Source organism: Sinocyclocheilus grahami, unplaced genomic scaffold (assembly GCF_001515645.1).
Source record: "Sinocyclocheilus grahami isolate Dianchi unplaced genomic scaffold, SAMN03320097.WGS_v1.1 scaffold54.1, whole genome shotgun sequence".
Taxonomy (NCBI): domain Eukaryota; kingdom Metazoa; phylum Chordata; class Actinopteri; order Cypriniformes; family Cyprinidae; genus Sinocyclocheilus; species Sinocyclocheilus grahami.
Window position 1 is genome coordinate 6,478,909 of NW_015505233.1, and position 11,371 is coordinate 6,490,279.

The 11,371-nt window shown below is 37.6% G+C and overlaps 2 protein-coding genes across 3 annotated transcripts in view; both read left to right on the forward strand.

Moving 5' to 3' along the window:
• The first annotated feature begins 274 nt into the window (after positions 1 to 274).
• On the forward strand, positions 275 to 3,370 carry LOC107583715 (protein CLN8-like). 2 transcript variants are annotated; one of them, XM_016269996.1, is made up of 4 exons: positions 275 to 447; positions 932 to 1,203; positions 1,993 to 2,352; positions 2,768 to 3,370. In XM_016269996.1, the coding sequence occupies exons 2-4, from the start codon at positions 1,015 to 1,017 to the stop codon at positions 3,086 to 3,088; spliced, it is 870 nt and encodes a 289-aa protein (XP_016125482.1). In that variant the 5' UTR covers positions 275 to 447; positions 932 to 1,014; the 3' UTR covers positions 3,089 to 3,370. The 2 variants fall into 2 exon arrangements, with proteins under 2 accessions (XP_016125482.1, XP_016125483.1); XM_016269997.1 differs by having other exon boundaries at positions 1,052 to 1,203.
• Positions 3,371 to 6,046: 2,676 nt separating this feature from the next.
• The window catches only part of LOC107583663 (rho guanine nucleotide exchange factor 10-like), a 49,647-nt gene continuing 44,322 nt past the window's right edge, over positions 6,047 to 11,371 (forward strand). Inside the window, exon 1 of the mRNA XM_016269945.1 lies at positions 6,047 to 6,208. The gene's annotated coding sequence lies outside the window, so the exon portion shown is untranslated. The remainder of the gene's footprint in view (positions 6,209 to 11,371) is intronic.

Genomic DNA, 11,371 nt, shown 5'->3' on the forward strand with positions numbered 1-11,371 from the left:
CTGGGAGGTGTGTAGGTGGGGGGATGACGAGCTGGTAAGGCGCGGCATGTTTATGGGTAGTCTAATTCATAATGGAAAATAAAATATAGTATTAAAAAGTACATTTACTGCTATCCCCTTTACTTCCTACATCAATTATACATTCTATATCCTCGAACATAAAGTCTATTTATTGACGCTTCTGGATACTGCCAGCAGAGGGTGACAGAGTAGCGTTTCTGAATTAGGCTGGTCATGTGATTAGATGAAGTCACATGACGATAACATCTGTCGGTATCCGATGGGTTTGTTGTAACTGTGCAGTGTGCACTTGTTCGCGCCCGGTGAAGGAATGTGAGCTATGTATTGTCGAGTTCACATCAAAAGACAATAATGAATAGTTTAGGTCTTTAATAAGCAGAAAGGAATTAGGAATGTGTTTCGTGGCCGTTATTTCGTCTACAAGAGGTAAGAACAATGACACTAAAAAAACAAAAACAAAACAGAGACTTTTAACTGATTTGTAATAATATTTATTAATTTATTTATTTATAATACTAGTAAATGAGAAGTAGACAGCATAAATCTGACTGAGCATATGAATGATGGGATTTAGATTACAGTTATTTGTACTTTAAGGTCAGAATTGTAGTAAAGTAGGGGCAGAGTATTTTCTCAGTGAGTAATGCAGACAAAAACAAAACAGAGACTTTTAACTGATTTGTAATAATATTTATTAATTAATTTATTTATAATACTAGTAAATGAGAAGTAGACAGCATAAATCTGACTGAGCATATGAATGATGGGATTTAGATTACAGTTATTTGTACTTCTCTTTAAGGTCAGAATTGTAGTAAAGTAGGGGCAGAGTATTTTCTCAGTGAGTAATGCAGATAAATGGGCCAGAGGGTGTGTCTGTGTAATATAATGAGTGTCTTTCTGGTTCTAGACTGGTAATTGGTTTCATGGGAACTGACTGTGGCATATTACCAAAGGACACTGCAGTCTGACATTTGTTCGGAGATCTGAGCAATGTCCTCCCAGCCAGATAATTTAGTACTGTCCTCAGGTCACAACTTCAGCATGGACTACTCCTCCCAGGACATTCAGCTGAAAATCGTCGGCCTGGGCTTCATCTTCTACACCTTTATCTTCCTCCTCTCTCACATCCTATCTAACCTGCTGTTTCACACCTACCGCTCACTGTCAGCCAAAGAAAAGGTGCCCATTAATATGGTTGATTTTTAAAAGATTCTGTTTTTTTTTTTTTAAAGGAAATGTTCACCCAAAGATAAAAATTTGCTGAAAATCCACTCATTCTCTGGCCATCCAAGACGAAGATAAGTTTGTTTCTTCATCAGTACAGATTTGGAGAAATTTAACATATCATCATTTGCTCAACAAAGGATCCACTGAAGTGAATGGGTGCCGTCAGAATGAGAGTTCAAACAGCTGATTAAAAACATCACAATAATCCATACGACTCTATAAATTAATGTCTTGTGAAGCAAAAAGCTGTGTTTGTAAAAAAAAATTCATCTTTAAGGTGATGTCCATAATAATGCTTCATCCAATGAAAAAGTCTATTACCCTGTTGTTATTTCACATCAGAATCCACTGACATATTTATTTAGAACAGTTTTGGACTGTTTTGCTTGTAAATGGTGCATGATCTGTGCATATTTCACTTCACAAGATGTTAATTGATGAACTGGAGTTGTGTTGATTAGCCTGTGGATTATTGTGATGATTTTATCAGCTTTTTAGACTCTCATTCTGACGGCACCCATTCACTGCAGAGGGTTTATTGGTGAAAAAGCAATGCAAATTTATCCAAATCTGTTTCGATAAAGAGAAACAAACCAATCTACATCTTGAATGGTCTGAGGATAGATAAGTAAACTGTCAGCAAATTTAGATTTTTGCATAAACTGTCCCTTTAATATGATATTGTGACATTTTTGTGTCTAGATCATTTCCTAACATTAACATGTTTATCTTTGCTTCAAGGTCTTCTGGGATTTGGCTGCGACAAGGGCTGTGTTTGGCATCCAGAGCACAGTGGCAGGGCTTCGTGTGCTTATGGAGGACTCTGCCGTCTACTCTGATAAGATTCTCGGGCAGGAGAACTGGTCCTGGTTCAACGTGCTGACCGCTACAGGCTTCTTCCTGTTTGAAAATGTGGCCCTTCATTCTTCCAACCTGGCATTCCAGTCTTTCGACCTGCCGTTGGCCATGCATCACTTATTCGCCCTCGCAGGGTTTGCCGGGGCGGTTGTGTGGAATTGGCTGGGTCATTTCCTCCCTATGGTGACTTTGCTGCTGGAGATGAGCACACCTTTCACCTGCATTTCCTGGATGCTCCTTAAGGTAAGAAGCAAAGGTCTAAGGACAACTTTTTTTTTTTTTAAAGAGTTTTTTCAGTCCACTGCCCTGTGTCTCATATTTTTAAATGCAAAAACCAAACGAGTTCTATGGGAATAACCCCTTAGGGGCCATTCACACACAATGCGATTCTGCATTCCACTGCACTGCTTTTCCTTTTTTTAATGAAAACATAACAGGCGTTAGCAATAAATTATCAGTTCAGATCAACTCTTGTCATGATGGAGCAACAGTTTGAATTGTTCGGTTTATTTGTTTTAGATTTCAGAGATCAGAGTTAAAAAATCTGTCCGTATACAGTTGAAATTGAAATTCAGATTCTCCCTCTGTGTAGCTACATTGAAATTAATAAGCCCCTGTTTTGAACTTGGTTTATCTCTGACATTCCTTCTTTTCAAAGGCGGGCTGGTCTAAGACGCTTTTCTGGAAAGCTAACCAGTGGGTGATGATTCACATGTTCCACTGCCGTATGGTTGTGACCTACTACATGTGGTGGGTAATCTGGAACCATTGGGAGGAGATGAACACCCACATCCCATTGGTTCAGAGACTGCTGTTCTTCATAGGTCTCTTCCTGCTCACCTTCTTCCTCAACCCCATTTGGACGCATAAGAAAACCCAGCAGCTTCTTAATCCTGTGGACTGGAACTTTGACAATAAACCTGCAGCAGAAAATGGACCAATCCGAGATAAGGCTCGACACAAGCCCCATGCCAGCTGATTAACGCTAAGAGCAAAGCCTTATGGGAAATACAGTCTGGTGAAGATACAGTCTGCTATACAGAGCAGATCGAAGCAGAGAGATAATATGCAATATTGTACAGTTGTGTTTTTAGGGAGTATTATTTAATGGTTTGTTAAAGAGCTTTAGGTTTAGCACTAACTAGTACTACTTGCTAAAACGTGAGCACACATATTGCACAGTTGGTGAAGTGTCTGTATTTAAAGGAATAGTTTTCCCAAAAATGTAAATTCTGTCATCATTTACTCACCCTCAATGTTATTCCAAACCTGAAAGAATGACTGTTTTTGTCAAATAAATGAAAGTCAGTGGGGTCCAAACAACATCTCATGACTTTCATTGATTTCATTGGACCAAATGATTTCTTTTAAAATACTTTATTTATTTATTTTATTTATATATATATATTATTTATTGTGTTTTACTGAAGAATGAATGTCATACATGTTTGGAATGACATGAGGATGAATAAATGGTAACAGAGTTTTCATTTTAGGTGAACTATCCCTTCAAGTAGTTCTATCTATATATTTTTGGGTACTTAAAACAATGACTACAAGTCTGGTGCATGTTTCAGGGTGACTTTTTTTGGGCATGCAAATATCATGAGATCTGTTTATGCAACTTGCTTTCAACTTCCTGTTTTAGTTGAGTTGGGCGTCCTGAAAGAAGCCTTTTATGTGTGTTTGGGTGTTTCGGGAGTGGCTGTTTGAGTCATATTTCTCCTTGTACATTGGCAGTCTGTGCAGCACAGTATCTCTCAAGCTGTGAGATCAAGTTTTTATCTGATAGGCTCATATTTGTTACTCCTAGTAGTTATTTGTTTTGTGATAACGAAAACCCTGTCTGCTTCATGACCAAGCATGGTCTGTCAGCTCAACCACACTCTACTTAACTAAATGTCACTCAGTTTGCTATGGAAACTTCAGCTCAAAGCCATCAGACCTTGTTTTTGTTTTAGTTATACGAAGGATTTTTCTTTTACAGATGTTGTGTATTGGTGTTCAATGGCTGTAGGCAACTCACTGTTTTGTGAGTTTTTGTGGATGTTTGACTAAACTCTTTGTGTTCTGCATAAATAGGGTTTGTTCTGTCAGAGACTGACTTATCTCTGTAGAAAGGAATGTGTGTGTGTGTGTGTGTGTGTGTACGTACGTGTGTGCCAGGGAGGGATAAGGGATAGAAAGGAAGTTTTATTTGACAATATATTGTTTCATTTCGAGGACTATATTGAACTAGAGTTCCTCTGTGTTTGTGTGTTTGGTTATACTCCGTACTTCTTCTTTTTGTCATACTTTATATAGATTCTTTAGAAGTTGAAAAGCAGAACAGAAAATGCACATTGATGCATACAGCATAAGCATATATAACAGACAATACAAAACAGTGCCAAATGAATCTGCACATCAATGATCTAATGCTACTACAGGAAATGAAGGAAGGAAAAAAACAACAGTACAACGCTTGACCTTTGTAACAGCTCAGGGTATTTTGAGGATGACACAAAGAGGATGTGCGGTATTATCTGATAGCAACAGGTGGAAAAAAGTATTATATAAATATTAAGGAATTTATTTATTCCATGAATATTTTGTAATGGTAACAAAGGGGTAGTTTAACTGCTATCAGCTGCTAAATTACCTCAGCTTTAGTTGCTCTTGTTTTTCAGTGAGGTTTAAAAAGAGCAGTTCAGCTTTTTTTTTGCCTGTTCTTTCACAATGTGAGAGTCAGAACTGCGGGTTTGTGTGAACTCTAGAATTGTGTCACACATGTTCAGCAGGTTAGCTAAATGATATTTAAATAGCTCACAGACACCATTCGTTATTCTCGAATGAGAGAGAAGGAAATAACACAAAATGTCACTAACCTTGAAACTATCTTTCTTGTTTTTTTCCCCGTTATTTTTTTTTCATTTTGGGAATTCATATGTACTTCTATGTATACCAAAACCATGTTTTATTATTTAAACTTATTTTCCTGCTACATTTAATGGTTTATTTCATATAATAAGTTTCAATAATTCAATACTGTAACAAACTACTGCTTGTGTTCACAGTTGTCTTCAGTATGTTGACTGGAAATCCGTTGTGTATTTAAATATAAATCGGTGTAATGCTGGTGCACATTTCAATTTAAATGATTACTTGCAGGGAAATGCATGTGTATATATATTGTGTGTGTGTGTACACGTATAAATATAAGGTTTTACACCCAAAATATGTTTGCCTTTTTTTGTTTTCTCACTGGGGGAAAAAACAATACCCATTTGCATTGCATACCCATTTTAACTGTTTAGTTTCCAATGTGTTTAGAGCAGGGGTGTCCAAACTCGGTCCTGGAGGGCCGGTGTCCTGCAGAGTTTAGCTCCAAATTGCCTCAACACACCTGAATGGAAGTTTCTAGTATGTCTATAAGAGCTTGATTATCTGGTTCAGGAGCTAAACTCTGCAGGACACTGGCCCTCCAGGACCGAGTTTAGCGAGTTTGTGTGTGACCACTAGAGTGCAGTACAGGGCTGCAAATATACTGCAATCATTTTCCAAACTTTGGACATTTGTGAAAGGAATCGACTACAATAAATCACAACCTACTTCAAAATGATTGTGATTTTCATTTTATAATTAGGAAAACAAGTAACTGTGTGAAATGCTTTGATCTTGTATTTAATCTAGGTGTTTATTTCACCTATATATTATAGCAGTCTCTGTACGATTTTCCAGTAATTGTATTAATAATATATGTAGAACTCTGGATGTGAGAGAGGCAGAATGTGTACCGGAGCGGTTCACAGACATCACGTGACACACATTGGAACGCATGTGTCCATCCACACGGAGAAACTCAGGGAATTTGATTGACGTGTCTAAAAACCAATTAGAGACCGGCAACAAAAGGCTCCACCAATGAGGCCGCAGCGGTGGGCTGGGCCATGGAGTGGTTGGCTCGCGTTTGGGAAAAAGCAGTGGAAAAGTTGCCTATAGTCCTTAAAAATGATACTGAGAATATTTATGGTGTTTTGTCTGTTTTTCACCTAACCGGTATTGCGGCCCTGTAAACGGAATTTAAACTTCATTTTTTCCAGAAGGATCCAGGAAGATGGTGAGTTGATAAATTATGCGCATGAAATTCCCAAACACTTGAGAATCCACTGAAAGTCTATTATGTTTGAAATAAGTTTGTAATTTGTAACGCGCACATGTTTAGCGTGGTATTGACGTCTTTGTTGTAGTTTGCACCGTGTTATAAAGTTTATTGCCTGAGCTCTGTCGCGGTGGTGAGATATTTTTAATAACTTCTTTAAGTTTTCAACATCTGCGCCTGATGGGGCGGCTGCGCTTTTCCTGCTGGATTCCGCTTTACGTGGCAAGTGACAACTGCGCAGAGTCTTGTCGGATTTGATTAAAAATGCGTTCAATTCGGCATTAGTAAACACCGAGCTTTCAGAATAACCACCTAATCCACAGGGCTCGTGTCATCTAATCAATGTAAAACGTGTAGCACAGCGTTACACGTTCATAGACAACCTGGAAACATCACGGAATTTTAAAATTGTGATTTCCAGTCCTGGAAACTAATAAATTCTTTAAAATCTTGGCATTTTAATGATTATAAATTGTTCCAGTTTTGACCAGCTAGAAGTGGCTCGTTGTGGTCATTTAAATATGCAGTCAGTATTTTTTTAAACATATTAAAAACGTTGTCACATAAAGAAATGAACCATACTATTGAGAAATATGGCTAATATGATTTACACTCACGTGAGATCAATCATAATCCTATCAGTCCTCTAGAAAAAAGCTGTTTTATTATACATGGAGATTGGGTGCTGACATGTTGACATCACAAGACCAGCTCTGTCATGCAATTGATTAAATGTCAAAAATAATACTTCTCTATCTACTTTATATCATTCATTTAGTTATTGAGACTCAGCAGACTGAGTCCAAATGTCCAAACAAGAACTACCTGCCATACACGGCTTCAATGCAGACCAGCAGCAATTAGTACACACATTAAATGCATCCACTCTGATAGGTGTCAGTAAGTGTAAAACATGCTGCTTTGGAGATAAATAATAACCAGCCAAATGTATACAAAAACTTACTGAGTAAAGGTGCAGTCAGCTCACATTGTGGAAGGTTAAAATGTTTTTTAAAAATCCAGTAAAATTTGTTAAAAATCATGGAAAATAACCCTGCTACAACAATCAATTTATTGTTGTTACAAAAAATGAAATAATTTTCAATGCCACAGATGCTTATTGTTGTGTCCTTTGTGAAAACATAAATTCAGTTCGACTCCTCATTCTTGAAATATACTGTTTTTGTCCTTCACAGTACTGATCATCTGTACTAGGGCTGAAGGATAAAATCTTCTGTGTGCCTGTAGACAAGAAGTTTGCTCAATAGTTCATTTCGTGCACACAGTGTGTCATTCAGTTCAGAGCTTCATATTTCCCAGTTAAACATGGATCAAATGGTTGGAAACATTTAAGGAATGCTCTTTTTAATTAGTGAAACTTTCCACTTCCCTTCAGTTTTACTGCATTTCCTTCCCTGGGAGCTGCTGTGCTTTTAGGAATCCGAGGCCCTCTAGCCTTTTCCTAGATGAGTGTGTGTGATACGGGGGAAGAGCTCTCTCATGTGCGACTGCATTGTTTGACTCCATGCTTGTCCGACTCACTTTGCATCAGAGGACAGGATTTGCTCAGATTGCTGGCAATTTGCTTAGCAAATAGCCACACCACTGGAGCACGGGGCTTCTCCACCCACAGTGACCTTCTTCGTAAATAAATGCTGTGGATTACAAGCTTTTCAAGCTTGCTGAACATAGCCTGAAGCTCATTTAAGCAGAGATTTATTTTTGCAGCCAATCAACATTTCCTTGAGTTTTTCTCTAGTAGTGCTCCACATGGACAGAGGTTGATATACAATAGAGCTCTGTAGGGGTGAATCATATCTGTGTGATTTGATGTGGAGTGGCAAATCCTTCCTGAAGGAATCTGCAGGGAAAATGGAATTTATGACGGGGGACTTTGACACAGTGGGAGAAAGAGACAAAAGTGAGAGAAAAAACTCTTTGTTTGCTTGATATTCATTGAGTTGTTTTGTTGTGCTAACAGAGTCGGGGCAGATGGTGTTTTGTTGGGATCCATGTTTGTTAATTGTTAGAGCTTCCATGTCCATGTATGAGAGTTTTCTGTGGAGGATTACTGAAGCCTTTATGTCTGCTTTGCAGTTCTTTTGTTACCATGGTGACACTCGGATAACAGGATATCATAACTGTTATGTTAGAGTACATCAAACTTAATTTCTCGTCTCCTCATCCTCTGTCTTTAATGTCTAACCCAGCAGGAGTTAGACTGGCTTTGACCTGCCTGTGTGTGTGTGTGTTCTTATTAGGCGTGTTGCTGGAGGCCACAGAGTTTGCTTAAGGTCCATATTTAACACATTTCAAACTGTTTTATAGGATAAAATAGATGGATGGCATGGTGTTTGCTCTTCCAAGTAATTATTTAGTGGGTTTTTTAAAGTGTATTTCTGTAAGTCTAACTGGGAATTAAACTTTTGGCCCTGAACAGCAGCCTAAACATCTTTTCAGACTCAATGGACCTTAATTCATTTATTCTAAGATCTTAAGGCATGTATTATGATAAGATGTGAGATGTTTACATGTACCGTCATTTCTTAATCAATCATTCCTTAAAGTTGGCATGAAACGGTTCACTTAAACTCAAAATTGTTATTTTTTTTAATTTTATTTACAAGTGATAATAAGCTCACATTCAGATTAGCCTCCATCCAATCAACATCCAATGGTTTGAATCAAGTCACACCCTATTTTTCTTAATAATCTCTTTAACTTGAATGTACATCACAATACATAAAAAATGTTTCCACTTTCATTACATTGCGACTTTAAGTGTCAGTGGATTGCTTATGTTAAAATTGATTTTAAAAAATTAAATTCTGCCATTTACTCCTCTACATGTTGTGGGGATGACTTTCTTCTGTTAAAAAAATGAACATTATAAATCATTCTGCTCTCAGGTCACAAAACCTCTATTTCCCATTGCAGCGTTTCCAAGCTCACTGTAAGAGACATCAGGGATTTAAAGTCCCCATGAAATCAAAATTAAAGTTTTTTTGGGTGTTAGTATCAATAAGTTAGTCTTAAGGTTATCTATAAGGCAGTGTGCTCCAAAATGGTGACAAAATTCGCATTTAGAAGATATAAGCATTCAAAGCTTGATGGCTCATATTATATTAAAGGCTCAATGATTTTTTTTGACGTCACATCGTATTTCAGCTTCTCATCAAACTTTCTCTCCAATCAAATGCTCTCTAGAATCCGAAGCGCCCGCCCCCTACACTATAAAATAGATGCTGAAGCCGCAGCTGAAATCGGTCACTTGTCCACAGAATTAGTATTTTCTGTAAAGTGAATGGCATATAGTGCACGCTAACCACCACACACACTCTGCTCCGGTCCAGAGACACGATAGCACGGAGCGGATCACATGCGCGAGTCGGCGCAGACCACAAAATGTATCTGAGCTATTTAAATTCTACACAGAATGCTATATTTTTATAGCAATATGGATGAGATTGTGGCTGGCATACCCTGTCAAATGCGTCTTTACGGAGCTCACCGGCTCTGAACTGCTCTAGCCCAAGCTGTGATATAAACGAAAGCTATTGGCTATTTTAAAAAGGGGCGGGGCTGCTTGATATGTCCCGCCCTGTCTTCCTGTTTCAGTTGAAATGACGTCAACACACTGGGTGCGTCCGAAATCGCATACTGCTTAGTATGTACTACATTTGAATTTGAACGTACTACTCGACCGTTAAAAAAGTACGTTCTATATAGTATGAATGAGAGTAGTATGAATGGAATTCGGACCGCCATGTTGATGTTGTCACGTGACATGCGTCTTCACAACAGCGCCCAAATTTAAAGAGCCCTCACTACTGCGTGAACATCAGCAATGTTTCATGCAATTCTTACCGTTTTCATCGGCGTTTTAACGTTGATTGGATCAACAGCTCAGAGGAGGCTTCGGTCAGCTGCTCGCAGATCACAGATTTTTTTAGGATTACTGATAAACTACTGTCATTTGATTTGTATAATTATTTATTTATTTAAATTTTTGTTAAATTATGTCTGAATTTATTATGTCTGTATAGGTATTTTGTTAAGTTTTTAGTTGTATTTAATTTGAGTTATTGTAAGTTATTTTAATACTTCAACAAACTAAATGTATATTATATTAACTAAATATATATGTTGAATTTATATATAAATGTGTGTGTGTATATATATATGTGTGTGTGTGTGTGTGTGTGTGTGTGTGCACTCTTAAAAGTGCTTCAAGCGGTGCCATAGAAGAACCATTTTGGGTTCCACAAAGAACCATTCAGTCAAAGGTTCTTTAAAGAACCATCTCTTTCTTACCTTTTTGTAATCTGAAGAACCTTCTTTCACCATCTTTCTTTTTTGTGAAACAGAAAGGTTCTTCAGATATTAAAGGTTCTTTATGGAACCATTTAGACAAAAAGATTATTCTATGGCATCGTGAAGCACCTTTATTTTTAAGAGTCTGGTTGTACATACACATGTAGTTTTTTTTTTTGGTGTTTGGTTTAGTGTTATGTTAGAATCGTTATTATACTCTTATACCTTTTGTTCTTTACTATTTAAAATTGTTTTAGTGTTATGAAATTTTGTTGTATACATGCATTTGTCATTTTTATTTTAGCTCTTTATTTTTAAAATGTGTATAGGTAGTATTTATAAAGTTTTAGCTTTGGATCGGGTTTTAGTTGTTTTAATACTACAGTTGATTGCTTCTGTTGTCCTCATTTGTAAGTCACTTTGGATAAAAGCGTCTGCTAAATGACTAAATAAATAAAAGATCACACCTTCGTCGACAGCTTGTAAATCATTTATCAAATAAGGTAAGTACAATCACCCATTTAGCTAGCAAATTTTACCTCAGAATAAAAAGTCATGTCTGTGAACACCATGACAGAGGCTCATTTGGAGCAACGAAATAAAGTAATTTATTGTTGGCTGGGAAAAAGATATTGAGGTGCTGGTGTTTCTCTACAGGCTGGCCCGCGCAACATCGTACAGGTTGGTGTCACTGGGCTTTGACATCCCAAAGTCCACGGTGCATGACATTGTGCACAGAATCAGCAGGGCAGTCATCAGAATTTTGAGGAGGCTGATCGCTTTCCCGACCCCGGATGACCTGGAGGC

Coding starts and splice junctions, on each gene's coding strand:
- LOC107583715 (XM_016269996.1), top strand. CDS start 1,015: ATGTCCTCCCAGCCAGATAATTTAGTACTGTCCTCAGGTCACAACTTC. Junction 1,204..1,992: donor CACTGTCAGCCAAAGAAAAG/GTGCCCATTAAT, acceptor CTTTGCTTCAAG/GTCTTCTGGGATTTGGCTGC. Junction 2,353..2,767: donor TTTCCTGGATGCTCCTTAAG/GTAAGAAGCAAA, acceptor TTCTTTTCAAAG/GCGGGCTGGTCTAAGACGCT.